The sequence below is a fragment of the Schistocerca piceifrons genome, chromosome X (assembly GCF_021461385.2).
Source record: "Schistocerca piceifrons isolate TAMUIC-IGC-003096 chromosome X, iqSchPice1.1, whole genome shotgun sequence".
Classification (NCBI taxonomy): Eukaryota; Metazoa; Arthropoda; class Insecta; order Orthoptera; family Acrididae; genus Schistocerca; species Schistocerca piceifrons.
Window position 1 is genome coordinate 71,051,457 of NC_060149.1, and position 23,841 is coordinate 71,075,297.

General features: G+C 43.3%; 1 protein-coding gene across 1 annotated transcript in view; it reads left to right on the forward strand.

Annotated features, from left to right (window-relative positions):
* LOC124721966 (alkaline phosphatase-like) overlaps nt 1-23,841 on the forward strand; it is a 214,148-nt gene that overhangs the window by 105,479 nt on the left and 84,828 nt on the right. The window contains exon 2 of the mRNA XM_047247133.1: nt 16,927-17,129. Within this exon, the coding sequence (XP_047103089.1) occupies nt 16,927-17,129 (203 nt within the window). The remainder of the gene's footprint in view (nt 1-16,926; nt 17,130-23,841) is intronic.

Sequence of the window (23,841 nt, forward strand, 5' to 3'; positions counted from 1 at the left end):
GTCAGCAACTGGAAGCAGTTAATTTCATAAATTATCTGGGAGTACGCATTAGGAGTGATTTAAAATGCAATGATCATATAAACTTGATCGTCGGTAAAGCAGATGCCAGACTGAGATTCATTGGAAGAATCCTAAGGAAATGCAATCCGAAAACAAAGGAAGTAGGTTACAGTATACTTGTTCGCCCACTGCTTGAATACTGCTCACCGGTGTGGGATCCGTACCAGATAGGGTTGATAGAAGAGATAGAGAAAATCCAACAGAGAGCAGCGCGCTTCGTTACAGGATCATTTAGTAATCGTGAAATCGTTACGGAGATGATAGATAAACTCCAGTGGAAGACCCTGCAGGAGAGACGCTCAGTAGCTCGGTACGGGTTTTTGTTGAAGTTTCGAGAACATACCTTCACCGAGGATTGCTCCCTCTTACGTATATCTCGCGAAGAGACCATGAGGATAAAATCAGAGAGATTAGAGCCCACACAGAGGCACACCGACAATCCTTCTTTCCACGAACAATACGAGACTGGAATAGAAGGCAGAACCGATAGAGGTACTCAAGGTACCCTCCGCCACACGCCGTCAGGTGGCTTGCGGAGTATGGATGTAGATGTACGAGGGCAGTTCAATAAGTAATGCAACACATTTTTTTCTCGGATAATTTTGGTTGAAAAAACCGGAAATTTCTTGTGGAATATTTTCAAACATTCCCGCTTCGTCTCGTATAGTTTCATTGACTTCCGACAGGTGGCAGCGCTGTACGGAGCTGTTAAAATGGCGTCTGTAACGGATGTGCGTTGCAAGCAATGGGCAGTGATCGAGTTTCTTTTGGCGGAAAACCAGGGCATCTCAGATATTTATAGGCGCTCGCAGAATGTCTACGGTGATGTGACAGTTGACAAAAGCACGGTGAGTCGTTGGGCAAAGCGTGTGTCATCATCGCCGCAAGGTCAAGCAAGACTGTCTGATCTTCCGCGTGCGGGCCGGCCGTGCACAGCTGTGACTCCTGCAATGGCGGAGCGTGCGAACACACTCGTTCGAGATGATCGACGGATCACCATCAAACAACTCAGTGCTCAACTTGACATCTCTGTTGGTAGTGCTGTCACAATTGTTCACCAGTTGGGATATTCAAAGGTTTGCTCGCGCTGGGTCCCTCGTTGTCTAACCGAACACCATAAAGAGGAAAGTAGAACCATCTGTGCGGAATTGCTTGCTCGTCATGTGGCTGAGGGTGACAATTTCTTGTCAAAGATTGTTACAGGCGATGAAACATGGGTTCATCACTTCGAACCTGAAACAAAACGGCAATCAATGGAGTGGCGCCACACCCACTCCCCTACCAAGAAAAAGTTTAAAGCCATACCCTCAGCCGGTAAAGTCATGGTTACAGTCTTCTGGGACGCTGAAGGGGTTATTCTGTTTGATGTCCTTCCCCATGGTCAAACGATCAAGTCTGAAGTGTATTGTGCTACTCTTCAGAAATTGAAGATACGACTTCAGCGTGTTCGTAGGCACAAAAATCTGAACGAACTTCTCCTTCTTCATGACAACGCAAGACCTCACACAAGTCTTCGCACCCGAGAGGAGCTCACAAAACTTCAGTGGACTGCTCTTCCTCATGCACCCTACAGCCCCGATCTCGCACCGTCGGATTTCCATATGTTTGGCCCAATGAAGGACGCAATCCGTGGGAGGCACTACGCGGATGATGAAGAAGTTATTGATGCAGTACGACGTTGGCTCCGACATCGACCAGTGGAATGGTACCGTGCAGACATACAGGCCCTCATTTCAAGGTGGCGTAAGGCCGTAGCATTGAATGGAGATTACGTTGAAAAATATTGTGTAGCTAAAAGATTGGGGAATAACCTGGTGTATTTCAATGCTGAATAAAACAACCCCTGTTTCAGAAAAAAAATGTGTTGCATTACTTATTGAACTGCCCTCGTAGATGTAGAACACGTTGAGCTTCTCAAGAACAAAGCTTTTGTTATGACCAAGAAACCCCTCCCTTTTATAAGAGTACTGACCACAGTACCACAGCAAAGCGTCGATTATGTTAGGTGACGGTGTTCTCAAAGATACTGTATGGCAGCTCGGTCTGGGGTCTTACCACTCCAGCACAAATATACCGTCTACAGTTTTACAAAATATGGTACTCAGATGAGTACTTGGTGTAGCCGCTATTCTCGCATCGTTGGCTTGCACGCTGCCCTCCACATGGATACCAGAAGCAGTTCGCAAACGGATGCCCACCTTGCACAACTAAGTAGGCACCTGCGTAACTCGGTGTACCACACAAGAACTCTGGCAGGACAATACCTCTCCTATGGCATCGGTATAAGGTACCACGTTCCTTGGTACTGTGACATCCTAACCCATTCCACTAACTGGCAGTATCTTACGGACCGATATACAGGCCCTAAGAAGTTGACCCCAAACGTTTATTCATAATAAAGTGAACCCAAGCACCTAATTACCTTCCACCATGAAGTCTGGATCGTCGTCGACGATGGCACTTCGATTTACAGCGTGAAAAGAAATGGAGCTATCAGTTCCACCGTTGAAACGTAAAAGGAGGTTGAAATCGCGTATTCCACTGAACAACGTGTTTTTCCGGTTAGGTTAGAGCGCAGTCCTATTGCAACGAGGACTTTTTTAAAACACAGTATAATGTTCCAAAATGACTCGATGACCAATCCGTTTGCCAGCTCTTCGTTAAATTCCAACGAACTGGCAGGGTGGCTGACGATTTAGCGGGAAATGTTGGTCACAGGCAAACTGTAGTTTCTCCTGAAAATGTCGCCACGTTTTTTGGGATTATTCAGAAAAATCCAAGGAAATCCGCCCGAAGAAATGCAGCAGAGACTAGTTTTAAGCGTTCCAGCATGCAGAAAATAATGAGGCAGAGCGTACACATGTTTCCATTCAAAATCCAAAGCCACTAGGTTACCCCCTTACGAGCTGTGCGACAGAAGGCTGACTTTGCTAATCAGATTCTCACAGTGCTTGATAATGCCGAGTTTGATGTTGGCTACATCTGGTTCGCAGATGAAGCACACTTCCACCTGAATAGAGTCGTGAAATTTAAAAAAAAATTAAAAAAAATACATGTTGATTTTGGAGTTCCAAAATTCTCCATTTGTGTGAAGCGAAACTGTCGTATTCTCTCAAAGTTACTATTTGAGTTTGCAGTATCCAGCAGATCCATTACTGGACATTTCTTTCATGCGAGAAATGATCGCCAGTGAAGGTCGTGTTGCAGTTAAGGAACAGTTTGTTGTCACACAGCGAGTGTTGGGGGATCGAACAAGCCCCGAGTGGTTCATACAAGATGTGGCCAGACCACATCGCACCAATCAGGTGTTTCACTTTCTTGATGGATACGTCGCGAACAGTCGGTGCATTGGATTATCGCACATTTACTGTTGCAAGTATGGATTGGCCGCCATATTCGTCCGATCTGACTTCTTGTGAATAATTTTTGTGGGGCACGTTTAAAGGCACTGTCTACCGAAGCCATCCCACCACGCTGGACGAGACTGAATCGGCGATCTGTGTGGAATCTGAATCCGTGTCCGTTGAGAAACTACAGGATGTAATGGCAAGTTCCATTGTTCGTTTGTGCCACCTCGAAACAGTGAGTGGTGGATGTTTCGAAAAGACTGTGACGTGACTGTGAAGACTGCTTGCAGAGATCGAGATTAATTACGCACGCTGTCACTATTTCGTGTTTACTAGAAAGCGGCAGGTAGCAGAATTAATTCGTTAACTTAAGCAGTGCAGCAAAATACGATAGTAGTGAGTAGGAAGCTGGTTCTCACAAAGGTAAGGGTGACGAGTGAACCGTATCTTGCAGTAGTGAATCATGAATGTGGGGAGAGGTACACGCGCCCTGAGACCTAATCTCGCTTGGCGTTAGTTACGTATGGAAACCACAAGTGCTCTGGCGTGAAGTTCAGAATTTCCTTTATTAAATATTAGTTATTAAAGTCCAATTTTGACATTTCAAACACTAAAAGGAGCCTTCAGGTCAAGATGGCTTTAATACCACAATATCACTATGCAGTAAAAGAGTTATTTCAGTAGACAGTAGCGTTAAGTTACTGAAAATAGCCGGCTAGTGTGGCCGAGCGGTTCTAGGCGCTTCAGTCTGGAACCGCGAGACCGCTACGGTCGCAGGTTCGAATCCTGCCTCGGGCATGGATGTGTGTGATGTCCTTAGGTTAGTTAGGTTTAAATAGTTCTAAGTTCTAGGGGACTGATGACCTCAGCTCTCAGCTGTTAAGTCCCATAGTGCCCAGAGCCATTTGAACTGAAGATATACGAACAGCTACGAAGTTTTTGCGCAAGAGATTTTAGCCACTCGCCATTCTCCCCAGGCGGCGGTAGGATATACTCGGGGCCTGTTCTTGTACTCGGAGCCTGTTCTTATGACATTATCGGCTTTACCATGCTCTCCATATTTATTAACTTTTTGAGATGAATCATTTCAGACTATTTTTGTTACGTTTCACAGTGTTTACTAATAAACGCATCATAGTGACATCGTGGAACTTATTTCAAGTAAACTGTCCAAATGTCCACTATGATCACAGGTACCCTGTTTGGATCTTCTGAAAAATCCAGTGCGCTACAAGAACTGCTTCGAGGGACAACATCCACGAGAGATTCGCAGTAAACAAGTTGGAGAAAATCGTATGCGCGAATTCATTAATATAATTGGAAATTGGAAATTTGTGGTAAGGTCTTATGGGACAAAAGTGCTGAGGTCATTGGTTCCTAAGCCTACACCCAACTTAAACTAACATACGCTACGCACGACACACACACACCCATGCCCGAGAGAGGACTGGATCCTCCGACGTGGGAAGCCGCGCGAACCGTGATAAGGCGCCCTACACCGCGCGGCTACCCCGCGCGGCATTAATATAATTCATGAAAGTGTTAGCTTAACTAGCGCAGTCTCGGGTGAGATGGCACTACTAGTTATGCTGTATGTCACGTATAGCAATTTGTATGGGGTCACTGCCAAATTGAGAAACTTCTACATAGTTTCAGTACAGCAAGGAAATAGCACATATGTCATCCCTACGCGGGGACTAACCTTGCAACGGTAAAAGCTATTCTATTGAAAAACGAGTGTTAAGGGTAGAAGATGCAATTTGAAATTAAGTGCGTCGGGAAGAGAAGCAGCAAGTGAACCGTGAATTAAATATGACTGAAATTTGTGGCTTGCGGGTAGCAACGTCGAGTTAAAATTGTGCATGTCGCAGAATACGAAAAGTGTGTCGCAAAACGTAATAAGTTAGCGTTGTGAAAAAGTTAAACCGCTTCCAAGAATTATGAACATTTCACGAAGGAAATACACTGAAGCGCGAAAGAAACTGGTATAGGCATGCGAATTCACATACGGAGATATATAAACAGCCAGAAAATGGCGCTGCGGTCGGCAACGTCTATGTAACGCGACAAGTGTCTGGTGCAATTGTTAGATACGTTACTGCTACTACAATGACAGGTTATCAAGATAAGTTTGAACGTGGTGTTATAGTCGGCGCACGAGTGATAGGACACAGCATCTCCGAGGTAGAGATGAGGTGGGGTTTTCCCGTGCAACCATTTCACGAGTGTACTATGAATATCAGAAATCCAGTAAAACATCAAATCCTCGACATCGCTGCGGCCGGAAAAAAATCCGGGAAGAACGGGCCCACGACGACTGAAGAAAATCGTTCAACATGACAGAATTGCAACCCTTCCGCAAATTGCTGCAAATTTCAATGCTGGGCCATCAACAACTTTCAGCGTGCAAACCATTCAACGAAACATCACCGATAGAGGCTTTCGGACCCAAAGGCCCACTCGTTTATCCTTGATGTTTGCACGACACGAAGCTTTACGCCTCACCTGGGCCCGTCAACACCGACATTGGACTGTTGATGACTGGAGGCATGTTGCCTGGTCGGATGAGTCTCTTTTCAAATTGTATCGAGCGGATGGACGTGTACGAATATGGAGGCGACCTCATGAATCCATGGACCCAGCATGTAAGAAGCGGACTGTTCAAGCTAGTGGAGGCTCTGTAATGATGTGGGGCGTGTGCAGTTGGAGTGATATGGGACCCCTGATACGTCTAGATACGACTCTGACAGGTGACACGTATGTAAGCACCCTGTCTGATCACCCGCATCCATTCATTTCCATTGTGCATTCCGACGGACTTCGGCAATTCCAGCAGGACTATGCAACACCTCCCACGTCCAGAATTGCTACAGAGTGGCTCCAGGAACACTCTTCTGCGTTTAAACGCTTCCACTGGCCACCAAACTCCACAGACATGAACATTATTGAGCATATCTGGGATGCCTTGCAACGTCCTGTTCAGGAGAGGTCTCCGAACCCTCGTATTCTGACGGATTTGTGGACAGCCCTGCAGGGTTCATGGTGTAAATTCCGTCCAGCACTACTTCAGACATTAGTCGAGTCCATGCCACGTCGTGTTGCGGCACTTCTCCGTGCTCGTGGGGGTCCTTCACGATATTAGGCAGGTGTACCACTTTCTTTGGCTCTTCAGTATATAATGAACGATCACCAAGAAAACATCGGGAGGAAGAGCAAGAAGCCAGCGGTAGGAGACGTGGCGAGGCCAGTTACGTAGGCAGAGGCGGCGTCGCTGAGCGCAGGGAGTGTGCGGAACGCAGTTCGTCGCGACAGCAGCAGCACAGGGTGCCCCAGGGCCACGCATACAGAGGTGCGGAGTTCGATGCGCTGGCGCGGCGTCGGCACATTCTGCAAACAGCTGCATCACCAGGAGAGTGCAGAAAGTTACGTAAGTTAAGTCGAGGTTTAGGGTAACTGCAGTAGAGCCTATTAGGAATGACATATGATGGTATAAATGCCTTTTGAGTTCAGTTCGAATAATGACAGACGAGATGAGTAATTTGGGGAGAATGGAAGATCAGAAAGTGACACCAGAGATGCAGGAAATTATACTAGCTATGATGAATAAATTATAAAAAAATCAACAACAATATAAATGCATCTACTAGGGAAATCATCTAGAATCTTAACATCAGAATAGGTGCAACTAACAACATCTTAGAATCTTTTACTAACAATAACGTAGAAGAATTTTGTCGGGATACTGACGAAAAGTTTGGGGAACTAATGAAAACCATCTGCAATGGTCACAAAGAGGCTATGAAATTTATTGGTAATGCTATAATGAGGTAGACAAGTAGAGTGAATATTAGTGAAGTCCCTCAGGTGGAGCCTAGTGAAAAGATCAATGACAACGAAAATGCTATTAATGTTTTTCAAGCTACTGTCAGCGATGAGACTGAAGAATGTAACAGGACAGTCTCTGATGTAAACATTAAGTTAGTCTCGGATAAACAGATTCAGTCCAAACAGACTTAATGTAGATTTTGATAGAAAATTCAATGTAAATAATAACTTAATCACAGATGACCAGATTCAAACCACATTATCCGTTAAAGAATTTGTTGAAAGTAATGCAAAGGAGGTGGTTACGAAAGTATCTGTTATTCAGGACAAGATCAGTGATTTTATTAACTTAGGCACTGAACTTTCTGCTGAAAAGGCAAAGATCAAATTAAAAGCAAAATCGAGAAATAGTGCTAACGTAAATAATAATAATAGTGGAAATGTTGACAATGAAGGCCACTATTGGAAAATAATACTTTCCGCAAAATCGTTGCTGGAAAAAGAGTGCATCATATCTGGAACCAGTAAATAAATTGAAATGCTTCGAAGCCTTCGCGTCAGGTGGTTGCTTTGCTGGTAAAAGCAGTGGAAGATGACGGTTGGAAGGGCGTAAGATGAAAGTTAAAGAAAGATGCGAAGGAAACCATAGTAACGTAAGCAACGTTCGCAGAAAAGAGAATGAAAGGTATTGTAGTGGTTAGCTCAGAAAAGGAATAGTTGGGAAATGCAGAGGTTCACGCTTTTGTGGCGGTAAACAAAGTAATGATTGTGACAAAGTAGACACTGACGAGAATTTACATTTGCATGATAAGAGACAATATAACGAGTTTAACAAAAACAACCTTGAGGGGTTTTCACGTTTTCTTTGTAATAAGTAACGTTATGGTCATGACAGAAAACGCATACGTAAAGGAAACAAATGAGCATAAAGAGTATTATCATTTTAGTGTGAGGGCTGGAGTTGGTGGTATTGAAACACTAGTGATCACTGGAATCAGTAGCAAGTTAGGTGCGATTGTATAAGGGATCGAGAGACAAATGATAAGTGAAGAGAGCATACAAGTTCTACCAGCGCCGAGATTTGAGGTCAACATCTACAGCATCTACATCTACATCATACTCCGCAAGCCACCTAATGTTGTGTGGCGGAGGGTACTTTTGGTACCACTATCTGATCCCTCCAACCCTGTTCCATTCGCGAATAGTGCGTGGGAAGAATGATTGTCGGTAAGCCTCTGTATTGGCTCTAATTTCTCGAATTTCCTCCTCGTGGTCAATACGCGAGATGTGTGTGGGGGGAAGTAATATGTTGTCCGACTCCTCCTGAAAAGTGCTGTCCCGAAATTTCAGTAGTAAATCTCTCCGTGATGCGCAACGCCTCTCTTGTAACGACTGCCAGTGGAGTTTGTTTAACGCTCTCTCGCCAACTAAACGATTCCGTGACGAAACGCTCCGCTATTCGTTGGATCTTCTCTATCTCCTCTAGGAGTCCTACCTGATAGGGATCCCAGAGAGATGAACAATACTCAAGAATCGGGCGAACAAGCGTCTTATAAACCACTTCTTTCGTGGATGACTTACATTCCCTTAAGATTCTTCGGATGAATGAGTCTGGTGTCTGCTTTTCCCGCTATCTGTTTTATGTGGTCATTCCACTTAAGGTCGCTCTGGATAGTTACGCCTAGATATTTTGGGGCAGACGCTGTCTCCGGCTGTTTCTCATCAGTAGTGTAGCTGTACAGTAGTGGATTTTTTCCTATGTATGCGCAATATGTTAAATTATTTACGTACAGGGTAACTTCCAGAGCCTGCACCATTCATTAATTCTCTGCAAGTCGTTCTGCAAATTCCTACTACCTTCTGGCGTTGCTACTTTGGTATAGACAACTGCATCATCTGCGAATAGCCTTAAAGAGCATCCGACGCTTTCTACTAGATCATTTATATGTATTGTAAACAGCAACGGTCGTATCACACTGTGGTACTCCGGATATTACATTTACATCTGTAGATTTTTTTCCGTTAGGAGCGACATGTTGAGTTATGTCTGCAAGAAAGTCTTGAATCCAATCGCAAGTCTGCTCCGGTATTCCGCAAGCCCGTATTTCTTTCATTAAAAGGCAATGTGGGATGCCTCACTGAAATCAAGGAACACGGCATCAGCCTGAGAACCGTTGTCCACTACGCCGTGGATGCCGTTACAACAAAGAAATATATATTAGTAGAAATGACAAAAAAAAAGAAAAATTAGTGAAACTTATTGACTTGATGGTACCAGATCAGTGTATTAGGTTTATTATAGGAAAGGATCTGTGGATACACCATCCTGACCTCGTGATTTTTGAGAAGGATAGTATGACCTTTAAGGTAAATAGTATGGAGAATAAGATAAAATTTGCAAAAATAGCAGTCTTTGCAAAAAAAGCGCTAAATCGATACAAAATGACGATGTTCAGTGAGTGTTATCAATGCAAAACCAATGAAAATGGCATTTCCGCACAGAAAGGTAGTATTGATCCAAGCAAAGTTTTTACAGAACTATCAGACTGTTAAAGCACAAAAATTAGAATGAGTAGCAAAGTTGTATAAGAAGTACAAAATAATTTCATTTTGAAATACTAGAAAGCATTTTCAAGCAATGCAAACGCAATGAAAATTGAAGAGAAGGCATACAATGTTATTGACGAGATAACAGTAATTTACACTACTGGCCATTAAAATTGCTACACCAAGAAGAAATGCAGATGATAAACCGGTATTCATTGGACAAATATATTATACTATACCTGCCATGTGATTACATTTTCACGCGATTTGGGTGCATAGATCCTGAGAAATCAGTATCCAGAACAACCAATTCTGGCCGTAATTGATATGCCTGGGCATTGAGTCAAACAGAGCTTGGATGGCGTGTACAGGTACAGCTGCCCATGCAGCTTCAACACGATACCACAGTTCATCAAGAGTAGTGACTGGCGTATTGTGACGAGCCAGTTGCTCGGCCACCATTGAACATACGTTTTCAAATGGTGAGAGATCTGGAGAATGTGCTGGCCAGGGCAGCAGTCGAACATTTTCTGTATCCACAAAGGCCCGTACAGGACCTGCAACATGCGGTCGTGCATTATCCTGCTGAAATGTAGGGTTTCGCAGGATCGAATGAAGGGTAGAGCCACGGGTCGTAACACATCTGTAATGTAACGTCCACTGTTCAAAGTGTCGTCAATGCGAACAAGAGGTGACCGAGACGTGTAACCAATGGCAACCCCTACCATCACGCCAGGTGATACGCAAGTATGGCAATGATGAATACACGCTTCCAATGTGCGTTCACCGCGATGTCGCCAAACACGGATGCGACCAACATGATGCTGTAAACAGAACCTGGAATCATCCGAAAAAACGACGTTTTGCCATTCGTGCACCCAGGTTCGTCGTTGAGTACACCATCGCAGGCGCTCCTGTCTGTGATGCAGCGTCAAGGGTAACCGCAGGCATGGTCTACGAGCTAATAGTCCATGCTGCTGCAAACGTCGTCGAACTGTTCGTGCAGATGGTTGTTGTCTTGCAAACGTCCCCATCTGTTGACTCAGGGATCGAGACGTGGCTGCACGATCCGTTACAGCCATGCGGATAAGATGCCTGTCATCTCGACTGCTAGTGATACGAGGCCGTTGGGATCCAGCACGGCGTTCCGTATTACCCTCCTGAACCCACCGATTCCATATTCTGCTAACAGTCATCGGATCTCGACCCACGCGAGCAGCAACGTCGCGATACGATAAATCGCAATCGCGATAGGCTACAATCCGACCTTTACGAAAGTCGGAAACTTGGTACGCATTTCTCCTCCTTACACGAGGTATCACAACAACGTTTCACCAGGCAACGCGGGTCAACTGCTGTTTGTGTATGAGAAATCGGTTGGAAATTTTCCTCTTGTCAGCACGTTGTATGTGTCACCACCGGCACCAACCTTGTGTGAATGCTCTGAAAAGCTTCTTCCTGTCGGTTAAATTTCGCGTCTGTAGCACGTCATCTTCGTGGTGTTGCAATTTTAATGGCTAGTAGTGTATATAGAGAACCGTTTATCTATGAATAGCATGAATACCAGGTACCCGAAGAAGCAGATTTTTTGTGAATAGATGGAAGATGATTAAAAAACCGAGTATTAAATAGAGTTACATGTGTAATTACCTGACAATGTCAGAAGGAGTGGAATCTCTGTATCAGTGTAAAAAAGCTTGCAAAATATAAGACTTATTGCTCAGATTTGGACAATAAAACTTCTATTTTGGAAGCTTTTTAGAGTTAAATGTGTATTGAAGAATTGGGAGATGCTATTGGCAAGAGGCAACTAGTGTTAAAAATCATGCATAATGTGTTTTATCAAATGTTTGCCAACATACACAAAGCCACCTGATTTGAATGGCCGTGTAGATAAGGAAGCGAATTGAAGGCGATGTCTGGCTTAGCATTTCAGGTGAACGGACAGATCGAAAGTCAAGTGCTAATGGGCTCTCGGAAGGTGGCGCCCAGATGGCAAGGTCGACACGCAAAGAAATGGTGAGGCGACGTAGTTAGGGACGCGACACTAGATGAGATGTGTGTAAACAGAAATTGTAAATAGTAATATTGTTAAGAGATGTTTGTAAACATATATTCTAAGTATGATAGCTTGTTTTGTAATGGCTTCTGCTTTATTAGGAAATAGTCTAACTGAAGAATATGATTTAATATCTAAATGGAGGAGAATCATTAATTAATTATTTGAGAAATTGAAAAACACATGTTTGCCATTTGGGCAGAGAAAGAAAATAATTAATACTATAAAAACAGTATGGGATATGTAAAAACTTGTTTGTAAGTGGTGTCTAAATATGTTTCTTCGTTACATGTAACTATAATAAAATGTATGGTGCCTGAAATGACGGGAAATCTGACGTCATGATAACAATAAGTCTTAAGTTGAAAACCAAAGCCAAAGCCCCAGTCAGTAAGGAAAAAAGACGGTTGGAAACTGTGTGATGTCGCTGCCAACGATGAAGCATAATGGTATTATAGCGCCACGGATCGGCAGTTTCGGTAAACGAGTGAGACATGGTTGAAATAAAGATAATGTCTCAGTGATAAAAGGAATACCGTCAAGGCCTAGGTGCTTGTTAAAAGCGTTGTTGTGGATGACCAGGTGATGTTACAGAGCAAAAGGAGAAAAAATATCCCATGTGTAGTGTAACTGAATATCTAGAGCGATAATGAGTCGCTAATAAAGGCATCTTTCTTATATTTGTGTTTATTTAATGCTAAACTGTTAAATAATCATTTATTTCTATAGGACGATAACCAAGACGACGAAAAATGTGAGTGAAATGTTTAATTAATGATATCTCTCTGATGAGCACTATCAAAAACACAGTTTAAAGAGAATGTTTCAAATTTTGTGTTCATGGTCTCGAACGGTGAATGTAAAGTATATTACTTTGTATTTATTGTTTATCATATTGAAAATGGTAATGGGTATAGATATTACGAGAGCACGGAAAGTGGAATGAGAATGTTGTGTGGATACTAAGAAACTGAATAATAGTGTACTTTTGATATTTATATAAACTTTAAGATATGTTTGTGTCTGGTAAATCTCCAACGAGATCAGTCAATGAAAAAAAATTGTTTTGAGCAGATCGTTATAAGATTCTACGTCTATTTTTCAAGTTTGGAAAAAGCCTACGTTTACTTCATAGGAAGAAGTATGGAAATTGCACAGACTACTCCTATAAACCATAATACTATGACTCTGCGATTTTCAAAATTGGGATTTTGTTTCAGTTCCTCGTGCTCTGGAATATATTTTATTTTCCTAATTTTATGTTTACTAGGGCTCGGCAGACAGCAAAAATAATTCGCTGCCTTAACCAACGCTGCAGAATATGATGGCAGCGAGTAGGAAGTTGATCCCCACAAAACTAGAGTTGATGAGTGGACCGTATGGCACGGTACTGAATCGTGGGAGTGGGCCCTTAGAGCTAATCTTGCTTGGCTGTAGGCACACATCTGAATACTTCACAACACCTGGCATCCCAATGAGGACAGCCGTACATATTTCTTCCTTTTTCCTAAAAATTTGTCTTTAATTTTTATATCTCCCGTCGTATTTAGATGCAGCATGGATAAGCATAAAATATATCGGCTTCTGGATGATCAGCACTCTGTGCAACAGTTCTCGCAGATGTACCAATTCCGATATAATCGACTACTTGCAGGCCACTATTAATACTTTGGTACCTGTAAGAGTGGTGCAGCTGCAGTCAGTAGCTGGAAGAAACGCAATATTTAACTACATTACCTGGGTAAGAATAAAAATACCTCATCAGCTGGACCATCAGCACTCTTTGTAACTGGTTATAAACGGTTTAATCCACCGCTGAGGGTTGTATCAGGCTAAACATGACCGTTATGACGTCACTTCCGGTGTCAGGTTACACAGTTGCGCGTCTTATATTCAGGATCACCTCTCCCTTACGCCGCCCCCCCCCCTCCTCTCTGGACCAATGAGATTAAAGCATCCCTCCCACATTCCCCTTTTTATTACTAGACCAGCTGCGTGAAATGCTCCATTTGAGCTCTCAGCATCATAGAGAAAGGACCATCACGTTTGTTTGAGGCCAGGGTGTTGGTATTCGTTGTAACTAATAAGATATGAAATTTATTGCAATTATGTAAGTTTCGCCATTCGAGCTCTAGGGAGAGAATCAGGATGTGGGTATTCGTTATAAATTAATTTTATTATTATTATAATCACGCCAAGTAGCGTCATTCGAAATCCAGGGAGAGGACCAGTGTTCAGGTATTTGTTGATAAAAAGTTAAATTTAACATTATTACAATTACACGAATTTCGTCATTCGAGGCACCAGCGGAGACCAACGACCACTTCCAGGCAGTCATTTTTCGCATTTTTCACATTTTTCTATGTTTTCAACAACTTTACCTTTTTCTGCATTTTCCCACGTTTTTTACATTTTCCGTATTTCCCATGTTTTCCACAATTTAACCATATTACGATATTTTTAATATTTTCCCCGAACTATGTGTGAATGTACAAGAACATTTTTGCTCTTGTTGCAAACAACAAGTACGCTGTTGCAGAGACGTTAAAGGCTGAACAGATGCCACAAGTTGCGATCCAAACAAATTACCAAAACACATCATTTAACGATAAATATGCCGGCCGAAGTGGCCGTGCGGTTAAAGGCGCTGCAATCTGGAACCGCAAGACCACTACGGTCGCAGGTTCGAATCCTGCCTCGGGCATGGATGTTTGTGATGTCCTTAGGTTAGTTAGGTTTAACTAGTTCTAAGTTCTAGGGGACTAATGACCTCAGCAGTTGAGTCCCATAGTGCTCAGAGCCATTTGAACCATTTTGAACGATAAATATAATGTTCCACAGGCCTTAAAGATAAAACAATACCGCAGTGCAATGGATATTGCCGCACCATCCCTACGTCACTGTGTGTATGTGTGTGTGTGTGAGAGAGAGAGAAGAGAGAGAGAGAGAGAGAGAGAACGTGTGAAACGAGCTCGTTCCCCTATTGGTTCAAATTAAGACGTCACGGCAAAATCTCGGTAAATATAAACTAAATTTATGATGTCACAGTAAAAATTTTGAGGTTCATCGATTTCCAAGCCGCCCGTAAATACAGCATCCATAACAAATACTACACTACTACAAACGCATACCTAGGTTCAAATGGCTCTGAGCACTATGGGACTTAACATCTGAGTTCATCAGTCCCCTAGAACTTAGAACTACTTAAACCTAACTAACCTAAGAACATCACACACATCCATGCCCGAGGCAGGATTCGAACCTGCGACCGTAGCAGTTGCGCGGTTCCGGACTGAAGCGCCTAGAACCGCTCGGTCACCGCGGCCGGCACGCACACCTAGATTACGAGGGATTTGCCCCTGCATTCGCCGGATAAATGGTGGTCTAACGCGACGCCTGTAGCTCAGGCTACTCATGTTGCCAGTGCTGCCGCCGCCACGTCTGACACGACCGAACGAAGGAAACACATTTTCTTTAAACGTACCATGCATATGTGATCATCTTTATGCCAGGTACGGCTGTCCTGTGTGCTGGCAGAGAAGATACTGCTACGAAAGCATGCTGTCAGGGACAGATAGTCCGCCCACGGTAATGAAGGCCATACCTGACACCCTGGTGGAAACATGTGAGTGGCTTTCAGATAAGCGCCAAGCACTTCCATTGCACCCCCCTCTTTCCATCCATAAGAAACAAGCTCCTCCAATCATCGTAGTTTTAACATTAGAGAAACTGCGTGGGCGACATAAGTCTTGGTCAGCTAGCGCTCCCAGGTGGAATAAAAAAGAGTAAGAAGACAATTAATCCTCAAAAGCACAATATTAAAAAAAAAACACAACATGCATGCGACCCAAGAGATACGCAGCATTCGCATTCCATCTGTTGGCCGGCCGCGGTGGTCTAGCGGTTCTGGCGCTGCAGTCCGGAACCGCGGGACTGCTACGGTCGCAGGTTCGAATCCTGCCTCGGGCATGGGTGTGTGTGATGTCATTAGGTTAGTTAGGTTTAAGTAGTTCTAAGTTCTAGGGGACTTATGACCTAAGATGTTGAGTCCCATAGTGCTCAGAGCCATTTGAACCATTTTGAACGTCCTGACACAAACTGTTCAGAATTTATAACGATTTTATTTCATATAGTTCAATAATTGTCTCCCTGTATTTCAGTGTGTCAAATTTTCTTATATTTTCCTACGTAACAAATTTCCTACTTTATTCTTTGTTTAAATTTTAAGCGCTTTATGAGAACGAAGCACTTTTCCCCTAATTTACCAGTATTAATATCTTTGAGGTAATGAATTCTCCAAGAAGATTTGTTTTGTTTAGTTAGGCCTTACTACCTAAATATCACGTATGTCTAATAAATATGTTGAAATACATCTTCTTTAAGATATTATAGTTCTTATTTACCTTTTACTTACAATCTGGTCCAACTAAGCAACTGAAGGTCAAAATTAAGCAATTGGTTTCCTAATTTGGACCACTTACATACTTCTAAATTTCAACTTATACACCTTAAAAAATGTATTTACTCATAATGCAATATCACATCATGAAAGCGTATAAATTAAATACGTAATAAAGGCTTGGGGTAACAACATATAAAAGCGGTCCAATATAGGCAACCTTCCCCTACTATGTGAACATTCATTTAATGAGCATCTCTTAAATGTTTCTTTCCTAAATGTTAAATTATTACAAAGTATTATGGCCTATTAAGAGGGGTGTTATCACAGTGAGTTTCAAACTGTCAAGTATTGTATTTACTATTTACAAACTTGAGTTGTTGGGTTTTGCATCGAAACCAGTTGAAAGTAAATTTTCATTAATAACTCAAGAACGAATGCTTTTAGGACATATGTTTATTTTGATAGTTTTTCTATTTTGGATTGAGGAATCCCCCCTAACGTCTAAAAGTATTTCTGAAACACCTTTCATACGGTTGCTGTTAATTTCGTTTTAATTCCTGGATCGTTTGTTCTTCCAGACTTATTGTTGCTGCAGGCATATGCACCAGTGAGTTTCTAAACGGCAACATAAAATGTAATTGAAAAAAATTGTGTTAATTCTTTTCATAGAGTTGTATTTGTTTCAGATCAGACGTACTGGAATGAAGTTGCCCGGGAAGAACTGAACATAGCACTAAACGTGAAACTGAACACAAACTTGGCAAAAAATGTGATTTTATTTGTCGGCGATGGGATGTGTCCCAACACTTTGACGGCAGCAAGAATTTATAAACAGTCCGAAAGCGCGAGGCTCTCGTTTGAGAATTTCCCTCACATGGGATTGTTAAAGGTACGTCAGTGTTTTCTTTATTACTGCTATAAATTTCGGCTTAAGAACAGTATAGTGTTATTCGTTTCTGCTGGTGATGGTAATATATTTCTGGTGTCATCTCAGTTCATCGTAGTATATTATGCAGGAGTTGCTGTAAGTAATAGAAAGACACAATGTTTATTAGTCGTCTGTTGGCCTCCTTCAGCATGCATCCGACGTTGGATTGACAAAAGCAAGTTGTTCTCAATAGCCAGAGTGATATGTTTTAGTTTCGTCCAGGTCACTAACTCAGAAAGCGTCCTTTTACAGGAAAGCTACTCCTCAATTACCCCTCCGGAATACCATACAAAAGTTCAGTTATAGTCCGATCACTGGAGTGAGGATATCAAACGAGGTATTATAATTCCTTATCATCTTCATTAAACGTCCACCTGGTTTGCTGGGTGTTAACGTGCTCGCATCGCATGCAAGCGGGCCTGGGTTCGATTCCCGGCCGGGTTGGAGATTTTCTCTGCTTGGGGACCTGGGTGTTGTGTTGTCCTCATCACCATTTCATCCTCATCACGGGCGCGCAAGTCGCCCAATGTGGCGTCGACTGAAAGAAGACTTGCACTTGGCGGCTGAACTTACCCGAATGGGGCCTCCCGACCAACGATGCCATACTCTCATTTCATTTCATCTTCATTAAACGAGTGTCGAACAAAATTTCAGAAATATGAATGGGAGCATTATTGTCTTCGTATTCAGGTCGTTCAGCAGGGAGTATATCCTCCAGCATTGGGTGGGGATGGTCTCCCAGAATACAAGCGTAACCGTTATTTGCAGGTACATGTCTGCAGTCGTGGTACACATTGAAATCCCTTCGCCTACAGTACTGTAGCACGCCGCTCGAGAGACAAAATGGCACAGCCAGTACATTTCGTGCAGCAGTTCGCTTTATGTATGTCGAGAGGAACAAAAGTGCAACAATCTCTGATGATGTAATGGGAGTGTACAGCAACAGTGCAGTATCATGTGACTCAGCGTTAGCTGGCGCAGACTCTTCCAGGGTGATCAAACAAGCCTGAATAACTAAGAAAAATGTGACCCACTATCTCTCTGTGAAAAACTGGGAATCGCAACAGTATTGGAGGACACGATGCTGAAAGACCGCCAAAAAGAGCAAAGACTCAACCAGCATTTCGTGGGAAGCCGACAGCCCCCAGTTCATTATGCACAGGGCACAGTCAAACATGCTGCTTCTTTGTTGTATCAAATTTTCCCTTGTACCCTCTTGTTATCCTGAAATGGCACTGATTGACTTCTTCCTCTTTCCTTGGATGAAGAAACCATTCTGTAGCAGGCACTTTCAGAATGATGACGAGCTGATTTTCGAAGTTGAATGTTTCCTGAACAGCCAAAAAGCAGACAATTACAACCAAGACCTCCACCAAGTCTTATATGGTTGAGGAAAAATATGTGACATCCAAGGGTGAATTTGTAGAGAATAACAATAGTGTCTGTCCATATGACATTCTCCCATTGTTGTGTAGAACATAAATGCCAGTGATACTAATGTAGTCCTTTAGAGGTGAAAGTACATGTACTGAAACAGATACTCTGCCATGAATATTTGTAGCATGCAGTTTACACCAGACAGATTCTGACGGCACAGTGTCATATAGATACGTGAGTAGTGGAGGTATAGGTATTCTACCCTATTGTTCTCCTTATATAAACAAACCGGCCAGATGCCACAACCTAATTTAATGACGCACATGTAAACAAACAGTTCACTTGGGCTCTTATTTCTTTAGGGTATAATTAAAGGGCTGTACTGTAATTATAATTACAATTAATGAACTATAAGTATCGTTCTAATTACAATAATTTATAGCCAATATGGCGGCCGAGTAGTGCACTTCCACTCACATTTACCCAGGTGTCAGTTATGTCATCATAAAGACGGTGATTTATGACCCAAACATGGCGTCCTCACTGTCCCAGTGGTATAGTGTGCTCCTATTGTCCTCCTCCCATCATTGGTCACCTTAGGGTGTCTCAAATCTTGAGAGGGGATATTCGTAGTTTGTACTTTGGTCAGAGAACAGCAGCAACAGAAAAATCAGGTGATATTCGCATACACACTAAGACAAAAAAAACGACATACCAGGAAGGAATTATTCGAGTGGGATGTAAATCAGTAGATGTGACTTACATGTACGGACAAACAAATGACTACAATTTCAGAAAAACTGGTTGATTGGTTAAAAAGAAACAGCTTCAAAAATTGAGCAAGTCAATAACGTGTTGGTTCACCTCTGGCCCCTATGCAAGCAGTTATTCGACTTGGCACTGATCGACAGAGTTGTTGGATGTCCTTCTGGAGGTTACCGTGCTAAATGCTGTCCAATTGACGCGCTAGGACATCAAAATCTAGAGCTGGTTGGAGAACACTGCCCACAATGCTCTAAACTTTCTCAATTGTGGAGATATCCTGTGACCTTGCTGGCCAAAGCAGGGTTTGGCAAGCACGAAGACAACCAGTAGAAACGCGTGCTATGTGTGAATTGGCATTACCTTGCTGAAATGTAAGTCTGGAATGGCTTGCCATGGAGGGCAACCGAACGGGGCGGAGAATATCGTCGATGTACAGTTGTGTTGTAAGTGTGCTGTAGACCGTGAATGACAACCATAGGGGTCCTCCTATGAAATGAAGTGTCACCCAAGACTATCAGTCCTCGCTGTAGGGCTGTATGGCGGGCGACAGTCGCACTGTTATCCCACTGTTGTCCGGGTGTCTCCAGACACATCTTCCCTGGTCATCGGGGCTGATTTCGAAATGGGAATCAACAATGAAGACAATTCTACTCCAGTCAATGAGATCCCAGGCCGAATGTGCCCCAACACCACTGCAAACCGTCTTGTTGGTGCACAGAGGTCAATGGTAGTTGGTGCAAGGCTCGCTGTGAGCTCAGTCGCCGATTAATGGTCCTTGTGGTCACTGAAGCACCATTTGCACGTCGGACTGGTGATAATGATGAATCTGTGGCTCTGAGCGCCTCTATGATGATTGCTTGGCCCTCCTGTTTGTTGTCTCTCTACATCGACAGGTTCCTTCTTGACACTGTGTTCAGCCATAGTTCATCCATTACTGCCAACGTCATCAAATAGTGGCATCGCTCCTATTCAAATGTCGGATGATTCAACGATTACTCCAGCTGGCTTCTTTGAGCCAAACTACTCGTCCTCTCTCAGATAATGACATCTGTGTATATTGTTTACGCCCCTGTCTGCAAGGCTCAGTTACTGTCCAGCTGAGTGTACGGGCTGAAATTCGTGAAGATTTTATGCCCTGGTATGGACAAGTCCCATGTTTACTGTTCTTCCCAGCTGCGTGGTGAAACTGTGCTTGCAGCATCACACATTCATTCATCAGCCGCCAAAGCTTACAGTTTTGCATTTTCCGCCGATACGTATATGAATACCAATTTGTGATCAATTTGCATAACTCTATCGTGGTGCGCCTTTTTTTTTTCCTTGGTGTATTCCCAGCAGAGTGTGGCACCCCTGAGATTTACCGTTTCAGGGCTCAGTTTTCGCATTTTTCTGGCAGAGTATCGTGCCCAATGCTAATTTCTGCAACATAAGACGCTCCTTACTATTTCGGAATTATTTTACCAATTTTTCAAGAAGACACATCTAAATATGGCCTTTACGATAATTTTACCGATTTTTCAAGAATACACACGTGTTTATTGGACTGTGAAGGCTAAGAATGCATTATTTAGCAACAAATACACTGAGGTGACGAATGTCATGGTGTAACGATATGCACATGTACAAATAACAGTAGTATCGCGTAAACTAGGTATAAAAGTGCAGTGCTTTGGCGGACCTGTCTTTTGTACGCAGGTGATTCATGTGGAAGAGATTCCGACGTGATTATGGCCACACGACGGCAATTAACAGACCTTGAATGCGGAATAGTAGTTGAAACTAGACGCATAGGACATTCCGTTTCTGAAATCGTTAGGTAATTCAATATTCCGAAATCCACAGTGTCAAGAGTGTGCCGAGAATACCAAATTTCAGGCATTACCTCTCAACACGAACTACGCAGTGACCGGCGGCCTTCATTTAACCACCGTGAACAGCGGCGTTTTGCGTAGAGGTTGGTTGGTTTGTGGATTAAAGGGACTAGACTACGTGGTTATCAGTCACTTATGCGTTGTCAATGCTAAAATACAAGCAATAGTGCGTGAAATAACCACAGAAATCAATGTGGAATATGACGGATGTACGAGGGCTATTCGGGAAGTAAGGAACGATAGGTCGCGAAATGGAAACCACAGTGAAAATCAAAACTGTTTTATTTGCAACGGTTAGCTACACCTTCCACTTACTTCTCTACACAATCGCCTCTCAGACTTAGACATCTGTCATTGCGTTGCACCAACTTTTCAATTCCATCGTTATAGAAGACAGCCGCCAGTGCTTTTCGACAATTTTCAACTCTGGAATGCAGCTCGTTGTCTGTGTCAAAATATTGTCTTCATAACCAGCGGTTCATTTGAGCAGAGATGAACCTCAGGGGTAGCCAATTACGGGCTGTATTGTGAGTAATCAGACGCTTCCGATCGAAAACGCTACTGTAGCATCTTCATTGCCCCTGCAGATGCGGCCGAGAATTATCGTGTAGAACGAAACGCATGACAGTTATGTTGTGTGACTTGCATAGCTTCAGGCGAAATCTTTCGCCAGGCCCTCATACTTGGCGGGAGACGCTAATTTCTAGCCATCTTTACGTTCTCACTGTGAGCTCAAAACTGAAAAGAGCAACATGATGCGATCGACAGGTGTACTAGACACAGTGCCCAAACCATCTGTGCAAAGCTTCGTCAGATTTTCACTGTATTTTCCATTTCGCGACCGATCGTTCCTTACTTTCCTAATAACCCTAGTATCCGCTAGGACAGTGTGGCGAAATTAGGCGTTATATAGCTATGGCAGCAGATGACCCACACGAGTTCCCTTGCTAACAGCACGACATCACCTGCAGCGCCTCTCCTGGGCTTATGACCATATTGGCTGAACCCTAGACGATTAGAAAACCGTGACCTGGTCAGATGAGCCCCGATTTCAGTTGGTAGGAGCTGATGGTAGGGTTCGTGTGTGGTGCAGACCCCACGAAGCCATGAATCCAAGTTGTCAATAAGGCAGTATGGAAGCTGGTGGTGGCTCTCTAATGAATGGTTACATGGAATGGACTGGGTCGTCTGAATGTTTGGGTGCTTTTAGACCATTTTCAGACATTCACGTACGTCATGTTCCCAAACAACGATGAAATTTTTATGGATGACAATACTCTCTGTTACTGGGTAACAGTTGTTCGCAATCGGCTTGAAACACGTTGTAGACAATTCGAGCTAATGGTTTGGTTATCCAGATTGTCCAGCATGAATCCCGTTGAACATTTATGGGACATAATCGAGAGGTCAGTCGTGCACAAAATTCTGCACCGGCAACTCTTTCGCAACTGTGGACGGCTATAGGGGCAGCGTGGCTCAATATTTCTGCAGGGGACTTCCAACGCCTTGTTGAGTGCCATATCAAGTTGCTGAACTACGCTGGGCAAAAGGAGGTCCGACACGATATTAGCAGATAACCCATGACTTTTTTCACTTCAGTGTAGTCACCTGCTACATCCCCTTTGTAACCACACTACAGCTATTTACGGTTTTTCTGCTATTTTATCCTTTTTCCCAGTGTGCCATAAACACACTTTCTCCAAGAAAACACACATAAAAATATGGAACAAGCAATCACCACTATGCAGTAATTTGACAAATTACACGATTCTTCAGCATTATACGATTTTTATTTAACAACAAATATGCACAAGGCCTACCGTTTCACTTAAACGAACTTATCCCCTAGCACTATTAGTGTGTGACGTCACTGTCAGGTCTCTTAACACTATACGATTACACTGGAATTGTAAAAATAATGGCGGCAACACTTGTACAGAGAAAAGTTCATACATCGTGAATACCTCGCACTTGTGATGCTCGCACTTGGCTGGAGAAGCCTTCGTCTGTGTGACTGCCATACACATCACCTGTGCCTAGCAGATAGCCCACACTTCAAGCTCGTCATAGCCTCTGCTGCCGCTGAGCGTTCATACCACTGTTGCACATTTCAGGGGCGCAGACTGCTACGGTGGTCGGCATAGTATACAAATAATTACATCTTTATTTAAACAAACACCACAATGTGTAGTGCTGCACCTCCTCCCCCGCCCCCCCCCCCCCCCCACATTCCTAGGGCACCGAAGAGTACCTCATTGCCTATCATCACTTGCTTCCGATGGCACTGACACCACGCTCGTTACCCAAAGTAATAATCCCTTTCTGTGCCACTACTACTAATATAACAATAGGAGATCAATGCATTGTTCATAAAAAATATACCTTCTGTAGTCTGTACGGTGTGTTCCCATCGCACTGCAGTACTCCCTGTTTTAGCGGGAGTCGCTCGTTATCTTCACCCCTTCACTTGCTCCAGAGTACTTCTGTGTTGATACCTCAACGGTTGCCTCCTCGCTTCTGAGTAAGACTTCGTCTCAGCAAATGGCAGCCAGAGGCAGCCCCACCCGAAATAACATAAGCAATACCCTCCAACCTCTTCCCAGACTCAGGGCTACTATAGGTATACAGTGGGTCATCGTGTAACCCACTGAGACCTTTCG